General features: G+C 40.6%; 1 protein-coding gene across 1 annotated transcript; it reads right to left on the bottom strand.

Moving 5' to 3' along the window:
• Window positions 1-5,431: 5,431 nt before the first annotated feature.
• LOC149467773 (gastrotropin-like) lies at window positions 5,432-16,799 on the bottom strand. Its single transcript, XM_089671180.1, has 4 exons — window positions 16,643-16,799; window positions 11,501-11,673; window positions 10,153-10,242; window positions 5,432-5,550 (listed from the first exon to the last, which is right to left on the bottom strand). The coding sequence occupies exons 1-4, from the start codon at window positions 16,770-16,772 to the stop codon at window positions 5,497-5,499; spliced, it is 447 nt and encodes a 148-aa protein (XP_089527306.1). The 5' UTR covers window positions 16,773-16,799; the 3' UTR covers window positions 5,432-5,496.
• Window positions 16,800-25,800: the final 9,001 nt, after the last annotated feature.

Raw genomic sequence — 25,800 nt, 5'->3', positions numbered from 1 at the left:
AGCTCTTAAATCAAACTCCTGGGAGACAAGGTTAGAGCACAGGACACACATGGACATGGCAGGAAAAATATGATTCACAGCCTTTATAGATAGAGGACCTTTAAGCCAACCCAGCATTCTGTGAATTCAGCTTGTAAACTGTAGAAATGTGAGTGGTAGGCACCCTTGAATGAAGGCATGGCACACACAGTGTGGTTGTAATTGCAGAATTTGTACTATCAAAACATTTCAACATCTGTAACAAAGGGGGAGATATACTAGAACTCAAACACAGCAAATTCTGTACTCCTGCACTGGGGATGGACTCAGCAGAGGCTAGGGTGACAATTAAAATATCCTGGAATATGCACTCCTTGCTGCCCTCAATGGACCGGGGTAGTCCAAAGTCACTGAATGCAAAATAAAACAAAAAAAGGGTGCACCGGCCTAGTGCATTATCATAAAAAATATTTAATGAAAGGATAAAAAAGTAGGTATACCAACCAAGAGGCTCTGAGGAAGAGGCTGAGTCCTCAAAACGCGTTAGCCAGTTGGAAATCCAGGGTTCCATAGTTGTGGACTTAGATGCTATATTGATTGGACACCACTGTTTATTGTGATGTGCCTGTGTTTTATATGTCCATTGTGAGTATGATACCTACTTTGTATCCTTTCATTAAATATTTTGTATGATAATGCACTAGGCCGGTGTTCCCTCTTTTTGTTTTCTTTTGCATTCGGAGATATGCTAAAGCTGGTGCACTCAGAATCTGGTGCAGCTGTGCATGGTAGCCAATCAGCTTCTAACCTCAGCTTGTTCATTTAAGCTTTGGCAATAAAGCCTGGAAGCCGATTGGTTTCTATGCAGAGCTGCACCAGATTTTGCACTCTCCAGTTTTAGTAAATAAACCCCAAGTCTATGTAGCAGCTTAGAATTGGTGGTAACACTCATAGAATGTTTTCAGCACTCGCAGCAAGCTTTTCATCAAGCACCTAGTGCAGAGGGGGTTGCTGGATGGCAAATGTAGAAATGCTGGTAGTGGAGAGGTTCCCCATTGAAGCACTGATGACAGTACCTAAGCTGTCCCTCCTGCTCCAGAACCTCTTTCTATGCTAGGCAAATGCTTCCTGTCAAGCCAACGCGCCCGCTGCACATGGGGCCTTTACTTTTTCTCTGGTGTACTCATTCACCAATGCCCGGGACCAGGTGGGGCCAAATTCATGTGGAATTCAACATTAAGGTGGTACCCTGACTGAGAAATGAGATGCACACCCAATGCATCTGTATCATACCCTGAGGCTTTGCTGCGCATGTTACACTGCCCCATGACCTGTGCTTGGAGTGTTACATTCTAAAGGGAACATCGCTGACCTTGTGTTCCATTCCACCAGTCCAGCTTTCTGTTCACCTCACTCTCAGTGATAAATACAGGTTCCGCCATGACAATGTGTGAACCTCCTACATGCCAGACTTAACTCGGTTAACTCATACAGTAGCTGCAGCCAGTTCCCTGAGGTCTCTGCCAGGCAGATGTGGTCCCAGTTAGCTGGGGCATCGACCGCTCAAGAGGGGAACAGCAAACTGCTCCCCTCACTATGCAAAGAACCCCGGCCAGTACCATACTCCCACTGTCTAGCTGCCATATCACTCCCTTGTGTTGGTTACTGTTAGCAATTACATGTCCTCCTCTTCACCCAGTGTGTGTGTAACAGGCCCTGTTCTGTGGAATACACCATATACCACCATGAACCTCTTTGTAGTAACTTCAGACCAGGCTTGAAACTGTTAACAGCTTTACTGAAGATTCAGCAACATCGTTCAACAGCATAGCACACAAGAAACAGACTCTTGCACAGAGGCGGACTGACAACTCATGGTGCCACTGGGCAATAGGGGATCATGGGGCCCCTGTGTCCTTGTCCAAACTCAAAAAAGCCTATGAAAAAGGTACCAGGGGCATCTCATGGGGCCCCCTACTGACCCCGGGCCCTCAGGCAGCGCCCGAGTTTCCAAATGATCAGTCTGCCCCTCCTCTTGCACTAACTAACTAATGTAGGTTGCCCAGACTCATACAATTCCAGGGAACGTAGTCCATTCTGCAAGAGTTCAATCCTGGAAGGTTTCTAGTCCTGCAAGGTTCCCCAGCAGGGTGGCCCAGAAGAGAGCCGTTTGCTGCAGTAGGACTACATGTTACAGCAGACCTTCCTCTGTAAATCCCATGTGGAAGAGAGAGAGAGAGATATGAGCCCTCCTCTATATTTATGTGGCTTACAGCAGGGGCCTGAGCAGTCTATAACTATCTGCATAGCTATACAGTGCATTACAAAGCCAAGTAAAATAGAACTTTATCAAGGTTCACATTATAATCATAAGCAACAGAAACTTCCAATTATACACAAGAATAACAGCAATACAAAAAGAAACACTTTATTTTTACCTCTGTAAGCACTTACCCACATGTTCCCGTCCCTAACCTAACCACAGGTGAAATGCGCACTAACCTCAGGGGGACAGTGATTTTTAAAAGTACTGCCCTCACTAAAAATGGCTGTGGGGTCACCTGGGTGGCAGCATCCGATCGGACAGCAGTTCACCCAATGACATGTACAGAGGCCTGAGAGGAATGGGTATTCCTCCTGTCCTCAACTCTCCCTACAGCCTATCACACCTCCAACTAACTGAACTTTTATCACTTCCATCAGCTCATCCCCATAGTTATAACCTTTAGTACCACTTGCCCTACCCTATTAGATTGTGAGCTCTTATGAGCAGGGCCCTCAACCCTTTTGTATTTTATTGTATTGTAACTGTACTCTCTCCCTTTATATGGTAAAGCATTGAGCAAGCTGTTGGCACTGTATACATCATGTATAATAATAGTTACATACGTCCAAATTGGACCAATGTAACTATATTAAAAATGTCATGCCCGCAATTCTTGTGTTTAAGATTTAGACGCCTACCCGCTTATAGAATAGTACTGAGGACACAAAGAAGCTGGATAGGATCAGTGTACAAACATAAATAATTTCCCTATCTTACATTTAGTATCTTACATTTAGTACAGTATTTTTCTGTGCCTATCATGTTATAATTGAGGCTCAGTATAATATTGGCTGTTCGGTAAACCTTGTTGACTTTCAGGACCTGTTGGGGTAACATTGTACTTGCTCTAACCTCAGATATATTCCCTATGCAGTTTCAGTAGACTGTGTCTCTCCCTTGCTGTAACTGCCTGTGCCAACAGGATGGCATGTTAATGACTATATTATAGGGTCATTGATATTAGTGTCCTGCTGCGGAGGGACAGTCACTCCAAGGGCAGCTCAGTGGCATTTATTATGCTGCAGGCAGATGGTAATGTGCATATTTGGGAAGAGAAGAAGCCGTTTCCAGTAAAGGCCAGTTGAGAAAGAGCCAGAGGATCACAACTTTCAACTCTTTCTATTTGTAATACAGCAATGAAATCTATCCACCAGAGTACTAATATGAAACTTAAATTTATTTACAAAGCTGGTAGCTGCAAAGTGTCTCTGGTTCAGATTTTTTTTTTCTGGCAAACTGTTTCATATGTATCTGTAATTTTAGGAGGGCCTGTTTTAGAACACTCAAAAAAATCATACACTAAGGGCTAGTAAACACGGACACTCAAGGCCCCATTCACATTTACAAATGGGGCTGTTAGCTATTACATTATTATTATACAGGATTTATATAGCGCCAACAGTTTGCACAGCGCTTTACAATATAAAAGGGAGACAGTACAATTACAATACATTGCAGTACAGAAGGAATAGGAGGGCCCTGCTCGTGGAGCCTACAATCTAAAGGAAGGGGGGGGGGGGTGATACAAAAGGTGATAGCTGCGGGGGATGATCTGCTGGAGGCGATTCAAGTACAGTTCTTAGGTGAAGGTGGGGTAGGCTTCCCTGAAGAAGTGAGTTTTCAAAGATCGCCTAAAGGCAGACAGGGTGGGGGCTGACCGGACATGCTGTGGTAGGGAGTTCCAGAGGATGGGAGAGGCTCTGGAGAAGTCCTGGAGGTGAGCGTGGGAGGAGGTGATGAGGAAGCTAGAGAGGAAGATATCTTGGGAGGAGCGAAGTGGGCGATTTGGCTGATATCTGTGGATGAGGCCGGTGATGTAGCTAGGGGCAGTGTTGTGGATGGCTTTGTAAGCTGTGGTTAGTATTTTGAATTTTATACGTTGGGTTAGTGGAAGCCAGTGGAGGGATTGGCAGAGAGGGGCAGCAGTCGCTGATCGGTTGGTAAGGTGTATGAGTCTAGCAGCAGCATTCATAATAGACTACTATTACATGCGGGAGACTGAGCAGCAGCCATGAATGATCAGCCCTGGACACAGAGGGGTTGATTTAATAAAAAAGGGAGTGCAAAATGTGTTGCAACTGTGCATAGAAACCAATCAGCTTCTAGGTTTTAATGCAGAAGATTAATTGAACAAACTGAAGTTAGAAGCTGATTGGCTACCATGCACAGCTGCTCCAGATTCTGTGTGCACTTACTGTAGTAAATCTACCCCAGACTGTCTGTGTCCAGAGCCAATCATTTGCAGGTAATCGTTCCATGAGCAATTACAAGCAAGCAGCCGCAAATAGCTTTGAGTGCTGTCCACTGCCCTTTGCTTCTAATGGAGCTTCCACCAGCAGCTAATCACTGGGAGACCCCACTGGGTCTTCCATGTGAAATTGCTAGAAGCCCCATTTGCAAGTGGGAACGGGCCCTAAGGTCTCATTCACACAGAACATATTAATGCATGTCCCATGTGAAGGCCATGTTTACCCACATGAGGATGCACAGGTTTTCTATACATCCCTGTTCACGCAGTCCCATTGATGTTTATTGGGATGCAGGACACGACCAGGTGAGGACTGACAACTCATGGGGCCCCCGAGCAATAGGGGATCATGGGGCCCCTGTGTCCTCGCCCACACTCAAACAAGCCTATGAAAGGTACCAGGGGCATCTCATGGGGCCCCCTAATGACCCCGGGCCTCGGACAGTGCCAGAGTACCCGAATGGTCAGTCTGCCCCTGGACACGACTGCTGTTCCCAATTTGACATCCATGTGAGTGCATGGTCGTTAATGCATGCTGCGTTTGGGGGGACACATTCACACAGCTGTCAAACTTGGACCAGGAGTTGTACCAGTGCAGCTGCTATGTTCCAATCAACATGAATGGGACTACCTACACTTGGATGCACTGAACACAAGTGCAAGCAGAGATGACTCTTTGCACAAGTGTACAGATAGGTACATCTGTGTGAATGAGGCCTAAAGAATTCCAGTTTTTAGCTGGCTGGAGTTATACTTTAAAAGGCAATTCAACTTCAACCACTTTATCACTGCTATTAAATGTATGGCATTAACAAACAGCCAAATGTGAAAGGACCCTCTTAGATTATTCCTTTCAAAAGAAAAGCATGAGTCAGTAATTAGGAAATTGAAATTTATTTGTTTTAAAAAAAACTGCTTTGGTAACCATCCTGGACGTTCTGCTTTATGCCACCTTCTTGCTGGTCCGTATAAATGTGACTCCTCCAGCTACTGAGGTCTGCAAGATATAAAGGAAGAAAAGGTAAGCAGGAATCCTGAGTACATACAGTACATGCTTACTATGGGGCTTATTCATAAAGAGATTACTCAGAACATGAATAAGTCCATTTTTTTTAATTAAACAAAACTGGAAATTTAACTGTATTTTGGAGTATTTTAATTTTAAAGGTGCAACATAAATTGCTGTGTTTTTAATTAAAAATAGCATACTATTTTTTAATAAAATTTTATTTGGAAACACAGTTTGGTGACAGTAAACTTAGATGTAGATATTTTTAAGTAAATCTTTCATAAACTTTACCGATGCAGAACTAGAATGTATCATATAATGAAAAAAAAACTTTATATTCAAAACATTTCTTTACTTTTTTGCATGTGTTAAAATATGCTTTGCAAGTGCAATTGCTCCAGAGCTTAGAAAATGAGTAGAAGCTCTGCTGACTATCATCCAATCACGTGCAAGCAAAATTGCTGTTTTTTATTTTCCTTTCATGTGATTGGGTATTCTTTTGCAAAACGAAGCTTTACATCATTTACTAAGCTCTGGAGCAGGTGTCTTAAAACTTCCTAAACAAAGGGCCACTTTCCTGCCTTTCAGACTTTAGGCCAATGGAAGAAAAAAATTCCCCAGCATCGATGGGAGTCCACAATATCTCAGGCTTGGTGGTCAGTGTGATTTAAAAAATGTAGTTAGTAGGAGAAGGTATAATATCCCATCATTGGCATTAGTGGCTGGAACAGAGCACCATTATTGGTGTCACTGGGAGGACTGATGCCCCATCATTGGTATCAGTAGCAGGAATAGTGCCTCAAGGGCTGGACAAAGGCAAGCAAAGGGCTACATCTGGCCCTCAGTAGAAATAGTGCCCCACTGTTGGTGTCAGTGAAAGCAATGGTGCCTCTTCATTGGTTCCAGTAGCAGGAATAGTGCCTCAAGGGCCGGACAAAGGCAAGCAAAGGGCTACATCTGGCCCTCGGGCCACAGTTTAAAGACCACTGCTCTGGAGCAATTGAACTTGCAGAGTGCAACTGCACTTACAAAATGCACAGTCTATTTGCCTTTCGTAAATCAATCCAAATATAGTGGGGTTGATTTACTAAAGGCAAATAGACTGTGCACTTTGCAAAGTGCAGTTGCACTCTGCAGGAGTAGTTGTACCAGAGCTCAGTAAATGAGGTACTGTAAAGATTCACTTTGCAAAGAATACCCAATCATGTGCGAGGAAAATATGAAAACAACATTTTTGCTTCCACATGATTGGATTATGGAAGTCTGCAGAGCTTCTGCTCATTTACTAAGCTCTGGAGCAACTGCTGTTGCAGAGTGCAACTGTACTTTGCAAAGTGCACAGTGTATTTGCCTTTAGTAAATCAGCCCCATAGTTTCTGAAACTGAAAAGCTGTAGAATAAAGAGATTAAAAGATGAGACTGTTGAGTAAATTGATAGCAAATATGTGAAGCCTTAAAATTGTGCATGCCTGTGAAATAGCCAAAAATTTGATTCTCTAAATTGTCCATAGATGACATTTTAAAAAGCTTTAGCGCTCATCAATTCGGAGTTAAAGTGGCTCTAAAGTCAAAACACTTTTCACTCCAATACATTCCCTACATTACGGTAAGAAATGTCCCACTATTTGCAACCTTGCCCCCCCCCAACATTTACCTAAGTCTTTTCTTGATCCAGAGCTGTGCCCATCTCCAGCAGCCGTGCTCTCCCTTCTTCTTACAGGACATACTGAGAGCAGCAAGAGTCATAGCCTTCTGCTTCTGTCAGTCAAATCCTGTGAAGATAGAGCTGGGCTTGTGGTCAAGCCATGCCTTGTCTGTCTATGGACACACACAGCCTGGCTTGGGAGCATGCCAGCACAGGTACACCCTCAGCACATGGCTTACTGAGGGGGCACTTGGAAATTAGAAGGAGCAGAGTGCCCCAGCAGAGCACCCTAGAAAGGGAGGTAAGGGTCCGCTAAGTGCAATGCCATTACACAGAGCAGGTAACTATACTCTCCCACTTTTATGGTAGGGAAAAAAATGTACCATTTCAACCACGTTACATTGTCCTTAGAATTATTCCACTTATTCCAACATGCACAGCAATACTAAATATGTGTTCACTTATCATGATTATGTAAAGACATGCATCAAAGTTGTGCATATACATGTGTATGTGTGTATGTGGGAGGACAGAGGTTCTTTTTTTGTTTTTATTTATTGTATTAGTTACATAGTCAGGTTGAAAAAAAAGTCAATCTAGTTCAACCAATAAAAAATAGATGTAGTTTGCTCCAGTGAAAAAGAGAAACTTCTTCCCGATCCCCCAGAAGGATATTCGGATTTTCCCTGGATCGACCATCTCTGTTGTTATTACCTGTAAATGTGAAGTATATTCCACATTTGCACAGCTCTTACTGTAAAGAAGCCTTTCTATATGTGGAGGTTAAATCTCTTTTCCTTCAGACATAAAAAGTGCCCCCTTGTTCACTGTGATGACCTTAAAGTGAATAACATGTTGATCATATCCCCCCTTAATCTCTTCTCAAGAGAAAATAAATTCAGTTCAGCTAATTTTTCCTCATAGCTGAGCTCCTCCATGCCTCTTATCAGTTTAGTTGCCCTTCTCTTCACTTTCTCCAGTTTTCCGATATCCTGTTTGTGAACTGGTATCAAAAACTGAACTGCATATTCCAGATGAGGTGTTACTAATGATTTGTACCGGGGTAATATGATATCTCTCTCTCTGGAGTCTATACCTCTTTTAATACAAGAGAGGATTTTGCTCGCTTTAGAAACCGCAGCTTGGCATTGCATGCCATTATTAAGCTTGTGATCTACCAGAACCCCCAGATCCTTCTCCACCATTGATTCCCCCAGTTGTACCCCCCCTAGTATGTATGATGCATGCATATTCTTAGCCCCCGAGTGCATAACTCTACATTTATCAACATTAAACCTCATTTGCCACATAGTTGCCCAATTAAACAGTACATTGAGGTCGGCTTGTAAGTTGAAGACATCCTGTAAGGACATTATTCCACTGCACAGCTTGGTGTCATCTGCAAAGACTGAAATAGTACTTTTAATCCCAAACTTTCTATAAATTATAAATAGGTTAGAAAGTAAGAGTCCAAATATTGAATCTTGGGGTACACCTCTAATAACGTTAGACCACTACTCTCTGAATACGTTTTTTTATCCAGTTTTCCATCCACTTATAAAATTCATTTTTTTGGGTTTAGCTAACATCTTCATAAAAGGAAATACTTGTTTGACAACTTCGGTCTTTCATGAATTCATGCTATTACCTAAAATATTGTTTTTTAGCAAAAACTCTTCTATGTGGTCTTTAATTATACTAATTAAAGGTGACAGGGGTTAAAACCATCCATTCAAAATGAAAAAAAAATGTTCTGCCTTTAGTTCTAACTTTAAGGCCCCTTTCACACTTGCTGTCTGATCTAGTCCGCCTGTCAGTTTTTCAGGCGGACCTGATAGGACCATCCATAGACCTCTATGGACTGGCTGGTGTCAGCTGATAAGTGTCCGCTGACTCCCGCTGGCATCCGATCTGATTCTGTCCGCCAAAAACAGATGGATGGGGATCTGTTCCCCATCCACCTGGTTAATCAGATCAGTTGGCAGTCGGATGGAAACGGACAGGCGGTCTCTTTTCATCTGACCACCCCATAGAAGACAGTGGTCTGTGTTTGGGTCCGCTCTGCAGCAGCGTGGATCAGCAGAGAGATCCCCTTCTGAGCAAGCGGATCCACTGATGGGTCCACCCCATCTGAAAGGGGCCTTAATGATCCTGTAGCCAGGCTATGGATAGTTAAGTACTTAAACATTCTTAAACAGCAGTCACAAACTGACCTGTAGATGCAAGCACTGTGGAGCAATTCATCTTTAAAATCACAGCAGAAGCACTGAAGTTGTCTAAGTTCATCTTTCAACAGCTCAGCTCCCCATTCTCCCCCTCTTAGCAGTGATTCAGTAGCTTAGCTTCCCTACCTGCAGTGCATAGTTCAAACTGAAATACTCATAAATACTTTAAAGATTAATTGATTTACAGTGCCCTTAGGTACAGAGATTGTTAAGGGCTTGTCCTAAATCAAATTTATTCAAGGTTAAGAATACAAAAAATACTTGAATTCTTAAGCGAAATGACCATTAGATTCAGAGATCTAGGTAACTAAATGTTGAATCTAACATCTCCTGCCTTCATTGTCTTGCAAATCCTAGCCACAGATGCCTTGACCACTTCATGTTCCCTCACCTCCCCATGTTGGTTGAAGCCGCCCATCACAAAAGACGAATGCAAAAACTGCAAACACTCCACAGGCTGTCCAAATCTGATGTGTTTTGTGAATCTGTATGTGGTTTGGAATAAATAACTCTATAATAATATACTGTATCTGCGCTGTGAACCAGCCGTTCTGGATGTACAGTTGGCACAGGGGCACAAAGCAATGATTTATGTGACTGTTCCCATATCATAAAATAAGGAATAAAACTCTTTTTGGGGGATTTGAAGGAATTTAGAAATGTAGATATCTTCTGTTTTAAACAGACTTTACTGTGTTTCACTATAATGTCTTGTCTTACCTCCACCAATTTTCCTCCAACAATCTCTGAAGTGTGATGGTATTTAGGAAAATCGACAGTCAGTTTTCCACTCTCCATACGGACAGTTGCCTGAAATGGAATGCCAGGTTAAAGTGTATTTAAACTAAAAAACAAAGCATGATTTATCAGAACTTACCTGTCCTTAGATGTGGTGGCTGCATTAGTATTTTTATTTTCCATAGTTTTTAACTGGTGATCTTACCAGTAACATACTTCTCATCCTAGGGTGACCACACTTACTCATTCTACTGTATCTATGGAGGGACAGTGTCCTTACCCGAGGACAGGAGTGTGTTAGGGCTACAGATCTACCACTTCTTTCATCTTCATAATATATGGGAGGAGTGTTCTATAGTCCACAGAGGTGAACTAGGCAGGATCTAGAGTTCACTAGAGTTCTGGCAGGATCAGCAGGTTTTTTATTGTACTTATCAAAAAAGATACTTTCAATGGTATATATACATATATCAGCTCAAAAGGGAGCAAAAAAGAGGAGTTCATGGTTAGTGTTTACATATACTTTAAAGCTGAACTCCAGAATAAATAAATGTTGTCTAAATATAAGGGGTATGAACAGGGGCGGACTGACCATTTGGAAACTCGGGCGCTGCCCGAGGGCCCAGGGTCAGTAGGGGGCCCCATGAGATGTCCCTGGTACCTTTTTCATAGGCTTTTTTGAGTTTGGGCAAGGACACAGGGGCCCCATGATCCCCTATTGAGGGCCCAGGGTCAGTAGGGGGCCCAATGAGATGCCCCTGGTACCTTTTTCATAGGCTTTTTTGAGTTTGGGCAAGGACACAGGGGCCCCATGATCCCCTATTGCCCGGGGGCCCCATGAGTTGTCAGTCCGCCCCTGGGTATGAATAATCCTAATACAATATTTGTGTGTTATGTGTATTTCTTCCAGATCTGTGAAGTAATCTGGCATGAAACATTGCCTCTGTGCAGGAGCTTCTTCTAATACAGACCTGTTACTGCTGCTCTCTCTCCTTGTTCAGGGTGATTGGTCTTGTATCTGCCCCCTCCTATAGTTCTCTGCAGTCAGCCTACAGTGGGTGGGGCCTGCAGGGCCCCTCCCACTGCTATGCTCTCTGTACAGGGTATGTACAGCACAGAAATGATGCCACCACTAATGTTACACCACAGTAATGATTGAGTTTGCAAAGGCATTTGGTGTAAACAAAGTGAATTGAAATAATTTTTGGTCGTTGAAGAATGTGTTTGAATTGACTTTTTTGTGCCTTTAGCTCAGCTTTAAGTTCATCTGTTATCCATTTTGGGTGCTCAAACAATAATCAGCATTTTAAAGAATAATGGGATTTTGTACCTTAAACTTCTTGCCACCCTGGGTCTCCATGTCAGCTTCTTTGCCCACGGTGAATTTGTTGGTCAGGGTGAATCCTGGATAGATTTGTGACCAGGTGAAGTCATCACCATTCTGGACTACCTCCGTAGTGTACTTGAAGTTTTTTCCTTTCTCAATTTGTTCAGCAGGGATGCCTAGACAAAAAAAGTTAACATTTTATTACATTGTTCCAGACAACCATTAAAAGAATCTATAAAAAATTACAAAGCATGAATGGAGTATTAAGCAGTCGCTAATGCTTTTATGCGTGCTGATAATTGAGCATATTATTGTCCTCATCGTATGTGCTTACTGTGATGATTAGCAAATTTCATTATGTGATCATTTTTTTTTTACCAGGCTAATAAGAATTTTTCCAGAATATTCAGTGCTGAAATTTAGGGTATAGATTCATAAAGTATGCTAAAAAATAAATCATATATGGGTGTCTTCCACCAAATATGAAAGCAGGCAGTAAACTGCTAAAAGGTCTAAAGAGACTGGTTTGCTTGGCTGAACTGTGGCAGCTGTCATTGTTGACACTGTTAGGGCTCATGAAATGGCTGTGTTAGACCGCTTTTTCCTGGAATTCAAACAGGGAAGTTCAGCTTTTCTGCCTCCCTCCCACCCCTTTAACTTTTGACACATTTTATTTTCTGTTCAGATTGCATAGGCTTAAGTTCTTTCCCCTCCCTCCCTGCTTGGAACCTCTTGGGACACCTCACAAGTCCAAGAAGGCTATGGACCATTCATAAAGCTCAGTGTGGCTTGTGCATGCGCAGCGGGAAGCCAGCTGTTAAGTCGCAAAGATGCTGGTGCTGGGGACCCGAAAACTTGTAAAGAACTGGAGGTGAGGACTGTGCTAGATCCCTGGATAGGTACTAAGTATCCTTTTCTTAAAATTCAGTAGCTACAGTATTCATAGCTGCTGACTTTTATTTATTTTTTTCAGACTGAAGAACTGCTGCAACCTCTGAGCTGTCATCTACACTACTCCCTTGAAGCCAATGGGAATTTGCCAACCTGCGTTTGATGTACCTTTCAAATGCTCATCATATGTAGAAAAACAACACCCATCTATATGAGCCCTTAGTTCATTAATTATCAGTCTCTTCCCAAGGGATCACCATTGAGGCTCAGTTCACACTATTCCCAGTGTTTTTAAAAAAGCGCCACACCCTAAATCTCCAAAGCAGCAAATTCCCACTTCAAAAAATCACAAATTAATTTTTTGTTCAAACAACTAAATATAAGGGATGCGCTAAATAAATAAATAATACAAAATAAATGTGAAAAATATAAAAAATTATAAAAAATGTTCATAAATCATTAAATATTCAAAAGTCTTCAAATAATGTCCACACTGTGTTGAATCCACCACCAGAGAAAATTGAATCACTCACCAGAGCTCAATGCTGAATAAATAATTGGACTAGCAACAAGCACTTTTTGCTCTGGGGCAATATATAGCAATCCAGTTCCTAGATGCAATGCTGTGCAAATAAACGACCTCTACTCAGATGAATAGCCACCATTCAAGGATATAGGTAATTTCCAGGAATAAAACTCATCTTTCTTTCATATACCTCTATACCATTGGGACCATGTTTAAAGGTAAGAGAAAAAGATCATGGTGCAGCAAGTTTCATAAATGTAACAAATTTTTAATGAATGAATAAAACTCACAAGTAAGGTGTCTACACCGACACCAGTGTTACAAGCATAGATTTAGGCAGCGGTATATGAACGTAACTCTGTTCACCATGGATCCCCTCCTTTCAAATCCAGATACTGTCTCAGACGTTGGCATCCAGTAGGCCACACCCTACGCGTTTCATCACCAACGATGTCCTCACGGGACAGTTACTCAGTTCACACTATTGCAGGCCACGTGGCCAGCATTTGAATGGGCTGCTGTGCCTGCTTTTCCACACAAAAAGGTGATGCACCTTTTTGAAAACGTGGCCGCAGGGAAACTGCATGGTCTTTTTGACCATGTGGTTTCCTTGCGATTCCTGCATCTGCAATCGCACTGCAGGCTGGAATACGCGGGGAGGCATTCAGAATGAGTGGCAACCAGACGCATCTCGCAAAAGCAGCGTGATTTGGCTGCGGGACAGAAACAGGTGCGATTCCCGCAACCAACTTGCAAGTGTGAACCTAGCCTTAGTGAGTCACTGACTTGGAACAAGAATGCAGCCAAAGAAATAGGAAGGCCTGACCTGCATGCCTACTCTGGGTCAAGGACTTCTTGAGGAATCAAGCCACAGGATGAGCATGACAGATAGGAACTTAGAAATTCCTAAAAAAAAAAAGCTTCTATGTTTCCAATGTTTAATTTAAGTGGACATATTTAATGTATATGTCAAGAGTGTAGTTTGAATGAAATGTCAAATATTGCCATATTACCTCTAAAAATACTCTGAAGAAAACCAGTCGCTACTGGGCTTACCGAAAAATCTAAATGTTTAGGTTTATGGCTTGTCTGACAGTTGCTGCCTGGTCAACACCCTGATCTCAGTTTCTAAGTGTGCAGTTGATCAGGGCTGTCTTTATGGACATTGTTATGAATGTTGAACATGAGAGAAGTCATCAGTAGCAGCTTTTGTTGGGATTCTAACATTCTTAAACCCCTTAAAGTAGAACAAAAGCTACATTTTTGTTTTAATTTTCAATTTTGGAGTGGGAGAGAGTTATAGCTTCTGTCAGTTTCCTTATTTCCATCTGTGCCAGATTGGGGAGATTTTCGTTCACTTCCGGTTCCATAGTCACACCAGGAAGTGACAAAATCCCTCCAGGGTAGTGGAAAACCCTAGTTGTCACCAGGGTCAACAGTACCAGATTTCCACTCTATTCCTGATATAGTGACAAATCAAAAAGTTGGGTTTTCTTTACATTTAACTATCAGTGATGGTGGTCACCTGGAAAAATAGAAAGGGTGAATTTCCCTCTCTCTTGGGGACACGGCCAGCACTAAAAACCTGACAGCTGTTCTATTCCCTCTACACTCTACTATCCAAAATAAAAACGTTATGCCTTTTAGTTATAGTTTAACTCCCAGACTGAAGAGCCAATTTCACACAATGTAAGTAAAGTTAAGTAAGGAAAGATACAAATCATTTATGAGTATGGCATCATGCACAAGGGCGTCTGAGCCTGTACAAAGTCATTTCCAGTATATTTCCCTTGCTTTGGAAACTCAGGTACTGAGTCATAGACATGAATAGCTGTGTGCTGTTGTGCTTGAGAATAGGCTGATGCTTGCGTAAACACAAGCATAGTTTATAGGTGTATAGAAATAATAAAAAAATTTAATGCATGCCAGTGTATGCCCAAGTACAACCATTCACCGCCATTTAAGTCTATGGGCAGCTGTATGCATACACTGAAATTTACACTGCACAAGCTTCTATGTGCAAGAAGCCATTCATGTCTGTAGGTAGCTATATGCAGCACCAGGACTTCCCGGACAGGGGAAATACACCGGAATTTAAGTTGAGCTCGCTCAGATGCCTGTGCAAAAGGGTATAACAATTTAAGATTCAGATCCATAAGCCCAGTGACAGGTTCTTTTAGATCTCAGGAAAACGCAACACTGTATTTGCACACAATTGGATCGTTTTTAAAGTGGCACTGTTGCTGTACGAAAAATAACTACAAGCAACCAGTAAGAGAAGACAAGTAATATTCAAGTCAGGCATTGACTCTAATCTTTGCTCCATTGTGGAGTTATGGCCACCCCTGGAATGTGACTTTTCAGTGTGTGTCACTGCTCACCATGGTTCTACCCAGTGGCTGCTACGTCACTATAGAGTTCAACAATGACATAGCAGCCAAGGTGGGGAACCACAACCTGCAGCAGGAAAAAAAGGAATCTAATTGATGCTGACGTTTTTCAAGCCATCATAGCTCTGCCATTGAGCAAAACTAAGAGTCACCACCCATAGGACTGAAAAGTATTGCTAATTTTTTTTAACTTTCAATCATTTTCTATAGTAGTAGTTTTCAAGAATTACAGTAAATTGAAGGGTTTACAAAGGGTGGTAATATTTCACCAACAGCATCCATGGTGAAAGCACCGCAACAGAACAGTGCTGTACAGAAGATATCACCAGTAGGTGGTTCTGATAAATTTTACAAAATAATAATGTAGCAACTATAAGAACAAAGAACAAAGGGATTAGAGAAGAGGGGCCAAGGAAGTGGAAGGGTTAGGTGGGAGCTCCTTATAGATGGGACCAGGCTTATTTTCTGAAAAAATAGGTGCAGGAACTCCCCACTCTAACTCACCCTTTGTCTCTGTCCCCTACACACCTCTGAAAAACGTCCCTCGGTTTCACCAATACTCACCTTCAAGTACCACCCCTTTTAGACCCCCCCCACAACAATGGACCCCCACAACAAAATACCACCCGAGCAACATTAGACCCCCTGCAGCAACAATCGATCTCCCATCAGCCAGCATTTATAGATGCTCCAGCAGCCAGCAACAGAATACTTCTTCCTCAACAGTAAATCCCTCTCAGCAACAATTGACCCCCTGCAACATAAGTCCCCCCCAACAATATCCCACCACCATCAACAATATACCCCTGTGCAAATCCCTTCCAGTGACATTAGATCCCCTAGCATCCAGCATCAATAGACCTTTCAGCACACCCCAGCACTATTACATACATTCAGTGCTGGAGGTGCCGGAACTGAGTTCCCCAGCATTCCCGCTGAAAAAAAGCTCTGGAGGGGGCTAAACTCCAGTTACTATACAATATCCTGTATGCATAAAATGGCAAAAATAACTCGGCAAATAACAAGTGACCCATGGTTTCCAGTTTTTGGGGTTTTTTTTACGTAAGTATGGTAGTTTAGCTGTGTAGTGGTTATGCTGTAATTTCTTTAATTGAGAAATGCCCAATGAAGTACAGCTTTAACTTCAGCTAATGTGAATGAGCTGGAGAGCCATACTTTAGCAATGGTTTGTTTTGTGGCCATCAAAGCAAATGGCATATTAATAATCTTTTTTGCGTAGGAACTTGTAATTTAATTTTACTTTCTAAGTGACAGGTTCACATTTAAATAGAAGCAGTGTATTTTGGCCTTAATGACGTAGAAAATTGTAATACGCACCAATAAGTGTCATGAAGGTGTCATAGTTCTCCTGTGATTCCACCTCGAATTTTCCATTAAAGGCCATGGTGATGTTGCTGCTGTAGGGAGGGAGCGGAAAGCCTAGAAAATGCTTCAGCAAGAAGTACATATAGGCTGCTGGCTTCTGTTTTTATACTCCACGTTGTGACACCTCCCTGCAAGTTATCTCAGAAAGATCTGCTTATATCTCCAGTATCTTCTGATAAACTGATGTTTTTGACCTGCAGGTAAAACCAAGTTGAGCTAGCTGTAAAACAATAAAATAAAGTGTGGATTTTCTTTTCCTCATACAGTTTATAGTTTTATCATGATCACATAAATGGGTGTAGTAGCAGTAGAACCTTTAGCAATCCCATACACATAAATGTTCAACTTTGGACCTTGGTTCAGGAAGGCGGCTTTCTTTTCTTCTTATGGCACCAGCCAAATTATCACCATCATTGTGGTATCTTCATTTGTCAGAGATCTTTTTAGTTGTCAGATATTTGTTACATTGGGGTAGATTTACTATAACCGGAGCAGTCAGAATCTGGTGCAGCTGTGCATGGTAGCCAATCAGCTTCTAACTTCAGCTTGTTCAATTAAGCTGTGGCAATAAAACCTGGAAGCTGATTGGTTTTTATGCAGAGATGCTCCAGATTTTGCACCCTGCAGTTTTAGTAAATAACCCCAATGTGTCAGGCATTTGTTTCTATTTACTGTCAAAGGATAGTATGTTTGCACGATGTTTAGAAAGCCTATGTCCACATATGTAACAAATGTGATCATCCAATGGATATATGTAAGTTCATATTATACCTACAAACAACTGTTTTAGGAAAGGTGGAGAGAAACATGGAGGCAAACATTTCTTACCACTCTCAAAATGATAGTTGCTTGGCAGTCATGCTGACCCTCTATCTTTCTTGAGTCACTGGCCTGGAACAAGTCCACAGACAACGATTCTTTTCTTAACTTGGAACTGCACTGCATCCGAGCACCACAAACCAATAACGCTATTTAATTCATTTTTCTCATTCAAAGCAAATTCCCCCATCCATCCATGTCTCCATGCTTTATTTTGCTGAGAAATCACCTTGAAAAACACCCACAAGAATTTCTGGCTGTGGCCATCTTGAGTATGGGCAGATGATATATATAGCATACACTTCCAGAAATCCATCTGCAGGCAGGAAAGCATACTTAGCTGAAAAAACCCAACTCCACTCCTGAAGACTCCTGGGATGTATGGCATCATTTGCCTAGGCATTGAAACCAGGAAGTAATAAAACAAACTGAAGAAATAAAACAAAGATTATACTAACAAAAAGTATACTAATACTATAACAAACATAATATTAATGCTAGCAGCAATTAAAGAATTAAAAATAGTCAATGTTGATTGAAAGAGTGAAGTTCCGCACTTGATGTTATACTGTATGAATTGCAGTGTGTGACATAAATATTTACTGTTATGTGGGCCCTTTGAAATTCTAGATCTGGTTTTTGAGCATCTTGAAGTATTTGTAAATCTAAAATATAAGCTTTAACATGTTGCTGCATTTATAAATCTTCACCTTTAATTAAATTAATACTCTGTGATCCCGCCAAAAAGGTCCTTGTTCAGATACTTCTTGGTATAGGGTGACAACCCTCTGTCCCCCTCTTCTAATTGTGCTCTACTTTTGTCACTCTGTTAAATGAGGTTAACGATATAGATTACCAGTGGATATTTGAGCATACTGGACTCCGCTGTTTTCAAAATCAGGAAACCTGTCCTGGGAAATGTCATGTAACCATTGCTGAAACACAAGGAGGAGGATGATGAGATCAGCAGCAATAAGATGCAAGAAAGGATGAAAAAAAGATGAAAACAAGTATTATATTTTAAAAAAAATGAATGTGTTATTTATTTATGGTTTACATATACTTTAAGTACCATTATCACTATTCTGTATATCATCATTGAGTTGAGTAGGGAGCCATCTGTTGCACAGTCACTGTAACTGTGCCTGTTTTTATTATTGCACCCTTATCAATAAAGAGCAGGAAGTGTTTTACGTTTGGTAAGAATAAAGATTTCCCATAAACCACTGCAGCCATTCAGCTTCTAGAAGAACAGCAGTGAAGGTCTCCTCCATTCTCCCTTTGATACACATATGCCTGCAAGTTCTTTCATTATGTTTGTTAAAGTCATATATATAGCTAGATTTTATTTAAATGTATTCACTGGGATTTGTAGGTAGCTGTTTGTAAGAAATATGTTCACTGTATGCATTTGTAGAGAGACACGCACAAGCATATTGTAACTTCGGTTTATGTGATTGTATTGCAGTTTTATAGAACTATTCAAAGAAGTAAATTCAGTTTTGGAATGAAACACAATGCTGCTTCTGTCAGTTTTGTTAGCTAGCTATTGGCTAACCATTAGTAGGACAGCATAATCACTGATTTCTTTGTGTGCTTTTGAGTTAAAACAAAGGCCTGTACCACTTTTGAAGCTGGGAATCCCTTACATGAAGTGTGCAGACACATTATAGGTTGGGAACATCATACTTAACTCAGCAGCAGGCTCAGAGTTCTTGTCCTATTAATCTTTAAATATTATCAAGTGAAGGGGAAGGCTGACTTGCATAACCCTGAACGTCTGATCTTTTACTGCCTGTAATAAATGTCAGACATAAGAAGTAAAGAGAGGAGCGGCCAAAAGTCTGACTAATCTATCTATCTATCTATCTATCTACCTATCTATCATCTATCTATCTATCTATCTATCTATCTATCTATCTATCTATCTATCTATCTATCTTTATCTATCTATCTATCTATCTATCTATCTATCTATCTATCTATCTATCTATCTTTATCTCTCTCTCTCTCTCTCTCTCTCTCTCTCTCTCTCTCTATCTATCTATCTATCTATCTATCTATCTATCTATCCCTCTAAATACCAAAGCAGTAGTGTGAGCAATGTTTAACAAACAAAAATTCGGACATGCTATTCTGCAATTTGTCCAGAGCAGGAATGAGTGTCTGTATGATGGCTGAAGTTGCTGTGATACTTTGGACATTATAAACACATTTAACATTAGAGAGGAGCTGCCAAAAGTCTGACTAATCTATCTATCTATCTATCTATCTATCTATCTATCTATCTATCTATCTATCTATCTATCTATCTATCTATCTATCTTTATCTATCTATCTATCTATCTATCTATCTATCTATCTATCTATCTATCTATCTTTATCTATCTATCTATCTATCTATCTATCTATCTATCTATCTATCTATCTATCTATCTATCTTTATCTATCTATCTATCTATCTATCTATCTATCCCTCTAAATACCAAAGCAGTAGTGTGAGCAATGTTTAACAAACAAAAATTCGGACATGCTATTCTGCAATTTGTCCAGAGCAGGAATGGGCGGCTGTATGATGGCTGAAGTTGCTGTGATACTTTGGACATTATAAACACATTTAACATTATCTTTTACAATGAAAAAGATGTATCTTCATAGAAACTTATCATAGTAGAAATACAGTAAGTAAACTGTCATGGTAGACCTCCTATTGTAATTTATAGTTGCCTGACTATTTCTGAGTTCAGTGCTACCTGAGCCAGAACAAGTATGCAGCAAGTGAATCAAGAAGTAAAGATTTGCATACTTGTTAAGTGTTAAATTCAAAACGGCCAACCTGCTAACAAATTCAGGAGATCTGCATGGTAGATTATGGGTTTTTTTCTTGTTTTTTTGGTTTTTTTTTGACAGGTCTTCTTTAAAATAGACATAAACCTTAAGTGAATGGCATTTCATTTGACAATGTAAAATAAACAAATGATATGTATTTTAAAAATAAAAAAACATATTATTCTCAGTGCTTCTGATCTCCTGCAGTTTCTTTGCAGCATCCAGCAGTGGCTAGGTGGTGATCACCAGCTTGTAGCTTGTCAATCAGCACCTGGCCACACCTAGTCCTGCCCATTGTTTTCTGGACAGCACTGCCACTGATGCTGAAACCCTCCCACTCTGAGCTGCAGTCTCTGAGATGGGAAGCTTGTGAGACACAAATGAAGGAGGATTTGGCTCAGTCAGGGAAGGGAAATTAAGCAGAACTCCACTCAAAAGGGGAAGTTCCACTTTAAAGACTGGTCCCCCGCTCCCCATTAAGAATTGGCACCTTTGGGGAGCAAGGGGGGGGGAGAGCGGATACCCGAATTTGACAGGTACCCGCTCCCACTTCCGCTGCGATCGTCTAGTCTTCTCGGACACGTGACAGGTCCCAGAGACTACGGGACCATTCAGGTAGCACAGCGCTACTCGCATATGCGCAGTGGGCAACCGGATGTGAAGCTGCAAGCTGTCACAGCCGGGTGCCCGACAGATGGCCAGTGAAACGGGCTGTGGGGAGGACACCGCAGGATCGTGGGACAGGTGAGTGGCTGTTTTTTAAAAGTCAGTAGCTACAGTTTTTGTAGCTGATGACTTTTATTTTTTTACAGAGTGAGTGGAATTACGCTTTGAGTTTTTGTTTACTTAGGCCTGGCTCACACCTATGTGTGTTTTGGTGCTTTATTCTATTTTCTCAAGAAAATTGTATAATGTATGGCCAGCCTTAAGCTGGCCATACATTATACAATTTTCCTGAGATTTTTGCTTTAGATTTACCAAAAACCATATAATATGAGGTCAAACCTCAATTGTATCTAATTAGGCACTAGATAGTGGAAGGTAAATTTAAAGGAAATTGGGCAGGAATTGGACAGAAAATTGTAAGAAAATTGTATAGTGTATGGCCAGCCTTAGGCCCTTTTCACATAGTCGATCCAATCAGGTCTATCCGTCAGTTTTTCAAGGAGACCTGATCAGATGGTCCATGTATCCCTATGGACCGGCTGGTGTAAATGGACTTATTTACACATGCCTACCTTCAATCTGATCCAGATCCGCTAAACAGTAACGGAAGGAGATCTGCCCCCTCCATCTAGACTGATTGGAGGGCAGTCAGGTGTAAACGGACAGCTGGTCCCTTTATACCCGGACGCCCATAGAGCAGAGCAGGCTCCGTCCGTGTCTACTCTGCATAATCTGACAGACCTGTCATCCTCCCACTCTGCCCAGTAGAGGCTCAGTGGACAGATCCCCTGCTGAGCAAAGCGGATTCTGCCCTGTGTGAAAAGGGCCTTAGCAAGGAGGCGTCCCTCATCCACCTCAAATGTTCAAAAAAATTGATCATTTATTGTTTTATTGTGGAGAAAAGCAAAAATTGCCATAGCAACCATGTGTCTTTATTTTATGGAAAAAGTATTTTGTCCGATTGCTATAAAAAAAAAACGACGAGAATACTTTTGCTCTCATTTCCTTTTAAATTAAGTGAAAAATAACTAGTCAGTAATAAGCATCTGGAAGAATTAAAATCTCCACTATTCTGCACAGAAGTAAAGTCTGCACGTTTTCTTTTTCTATTTTTTTTTTTAAATGTGTTTCTTAACCACTTGCCCTCCAGAGGATTTACCCCCCTTCCTGACCAGGCCATTTTTTGCATTACGGTACTGATTTTCTTTAACTGACAATTGTGCAATCATGCAACGCTGCACCCAAATTAAATTGACGTCCTTTTTTTCCAATGAATAAAGCTTTCTTTTGGTGGCATTTGATCGCCTCTACGGTTTTTATTTTTTGCACTATAAATAAAAAAAGACTGATAATTTTGAGAAAAAATTTTTTTTTCGACTTTTTGCTTTTGGTTTACGTGAAAATTATAGCGTTTACAAATGGCGGTATATATACTGGGATTTTTATTTTCATTATTTTAACTAGTAATGGCAGTGATCAGCAACTTATAGTGGGACTGCGGCGGGTATTCTGACACTGGGGGGAACTGACTTGGTGTCACTGACATACCCAGTGACACCAATACAGTGATCGGTGCTAATAAAAAGCACTGACACTGTACTAATGGCACTGGACAGGAAGGGGTTACCATCTGGGGTGATCAAAGGGTTAACAGTGTGCTGTTTTACATTGTGTGCTGTGTGTGTGCTTCCCTGTAAGCACACTGCTTTGCATGGCTCTGCTATGCACAGCCATGCAAAGCAGTGTGCAGGAGCTGACATGGGAGAAAACTCTATTGTTTACCCGTCGGAGATGCTCGGCAATCACCAGGTGCCAGCGAATAATCACCAGCTGGGACCCGGTGATTTACAGCTGAGGCTGCGAATGGCGGCGAGGGTAGGGCGCGCACGCCTCCTACCCAGAACTGCAAAATCATGGATATATATGCAATTTTGTGCACCTGTACCACCCTGTAACAGCACTTCTGCTATAGGGTGGATGGGAAGCAGTTAAAGCTATAAGGTTGGAATGTTAAATGAAAATAGTTTTGAAGCATGTCTGTGATTAGTTTTTTTCTACACAATTAAACCATTGAATGAACATTTTCCAAGAGTGGTGGTTCCATATTTTTGCCAGGGGTTGTACATGGTCTCTTCCCGAGGCTAACATCTTCTCCCTGCCTTCTTCCAGGGGCTGGGCCTTTGATTATCTTGAATGCCTGGCACCAGATGTGTAACTACCACATATATGCAGAAGGCACAGTGCAAGAATGTACACTGAGCTGTGCATGCGTATTTCAGTGTTCATTCCAAGGAAGACTGTGAAAAGGCAATTACATTTGTTTGATTGCAGAAGAGACACGCTATGCCTTCCTGCTCGCAGTTTTTATTTTTTATCTGTAATTTCACGTTAGGTTTTTATTAGATTGTAAATCTACATCTTACAGGAGAGATGTTATAAGTCTATGTGCTAGCCCTTAAACAAGATGGCGATCTGCACCCATGATAGGGCGGAAGGATAGTATTTAAGCTGACCACATGTCTGATGGACACATCCTTTGACAAAGTTGTAATGACGAAACGCGTCAGTAAGGGACGTCAGACGTCAACCGGACGTTGTGTGGTGGCCATCTTGGATGAGGTCCAGATCAGAGAGACTAATCGCTGATGTGCACCATTTGTTTGTAAGTGCTTTTTTATATCAATAAACCGTTGGTTTTGCTGTATGTATGTCTATTTGTCTTTATCCATATATCGCTGTCAGTGGGGGTAACAGGAGCAATGTTGGTTGGGAAGAACTGTTTCTGTCCAAGGCAGTTTGACTGATTAAGTTTGGTAATATGCATGGTTTGAGAGGTGGTGGATCGCTTTTTCTGTTGGTGGTCGCCTTTTTCACTGATGGTCACAAACTAGGAAAATAGTGGAGCACTGGATGGCACGATTTAATATTAATTCATTGACAGTATTACACTATGTACATATATATATATCTTTTGGTGGGTGTAACTGTCTTTGGAGAGGAGGACAAGCAGAAAAATTCACCAATCAAGGAAAAATTTTTTGGAATCTGCAATAAGGCGAACAAGATATATTTAGAGGGTAAGAGTAAGAATTGCAGATAAATAGAGGTGAACACTTGGTGGATTAGACAGCACGGATTTTTATCACAATTTGTGAGTGTGATTCATTAGTATAAATTCTAAATGTAAAAAGATAATGTACTATGTGTAGTTTATGTGCTTTGTTGAGGGTAAAAAGATGAAGAGGAAGAAATTGGTGTGAAGATGTGTGAACTGGATATCCAAGGGATTAGGAAAGGAGGAGAGATCATACATGGTTGTTGGTGGCATTTATTGTTTGGATGCTGGGAAAGATTTACAATTTGAACTTTCTGGGGAGAAAGTGATATCTTGGTGACCAGGGATTGGACACGTATATATTTGATTGCAGTAGATAACTGGTTTAATTCATATAAAGGGTTTTATTAGAGATGTGCGCTACGGAAAAATTTGTTTTTTTTTCGGATTTGTTTATTAAGCTAAAAATTTCATTCCATCATATTTGTTATGTTAGAATGATTTGTTTTTGGATTTCATTTCATATATTCAGATTTATTTTGTATCTCCAGTATTTTTAAATCGATTCAAAATTATTAGAATTCGAAAATGAATTTGAATTTGAAATGGAAACATATTGCAAGAAATACAGGAAGGTGGAAAAGTGAAATAAGATGATGATTCCTACTTTACTGCTTTGTAGCATAGAACAATAAATAATAGAATAGAATAGAAAATAAAAACAATATAAAACAATAGAGTAGAATAGAAAAGAAAAAAATAGAATAGAAAAAAATAGACTAGATTAGAATAAAATAGAATAAAATAAAATAAAACAAATATAGCTGTCTTCCAAAATTCAAACTTCTATTTTATGTTATTCTATTCTATCCTTTTTCTTTTATTCTATTCTGTTCTATTCTATTTCATTCCATTATTTTCTATTCAGTTCTATTTTGTTTTATTCTATTTTATTCTTTTTTATTATATTCTATAAAGCAGCCTAAGAAAGGAATCATCATCTTTATTTCCCTTTTATACCTCAATGTATTTATTGCAAGAGGTTTCAATTTCAAATTCATATTCATTTTTAAATTCAAATTCATTTTAGGATTCAAAATCAAATTCATTTGCAAATTCAGATAATTTGTTTTGTTATAATGTATTTTGGATTCATTGAAATTTGTTACTATTGGGATTCAGAAATTCGGATACATCATTATCTTTGAATAACAAAAATGTCTAAATTTCAATTTGAAACTAAATGAATTACACGTGTTTCGTTTTTATGTTAGTGCAGTCTTATCTCTAGTCTAAGGGCTAGATGTGTGTTCTGTTTTTTTAAATACATTCCCTCCCTGTTACAGCAGAAATGGCAACTCATTGTCAGGCTGTGAGGCCTCACGGAAGCTGTCCTCTTTCCTGTCTGAGCGCCAGGTTGATACTCTGTAGAAATGGGGTAAAACTATTCATTCACCTTTTTTATTGTAATCCTTACACTGCGTTTGTCCCTATTGAAATGTGTATATACTCCCAAGCTGCATATAGTACAGTTATGTACCATACGTGCAGAAAAACTAATGGAAACTGACGAGCAGACTTCGCTTGCAGAGACATCAGTTTTCCATGTATGCTCCAATGTGTTTTTATGCATGTTGCAGATACCAGCACGTGATACTAGTGTTGTGAACAGGGCACATAGAGAACAATTGATTTTGTTGTGCCCTTGCAGAACGCGTGCAGAAAAACTGACGTCTCTGAA

The sequence above is a fragment of the Staurois parvus genome, unplaced genomic scaffold, assembly GCF_062004578.1.
Source record: "Staurois parvus isolate SC_StPar_1 unplaced genomic scaffold, SC_StPar_1.0 ptg000101l, whole genome shotgun sequence".
Classification (NCBI taxonomy): Eukaryota; Metazoa; Chordata; class Amphibia; order Anura; family Ranidae; genus Staurois; species Staurois parvus.
Note: the sequence above shows the minus strand (reverse complement) of the source record. Positions and strands in the feature narration are given on the sequence as shown.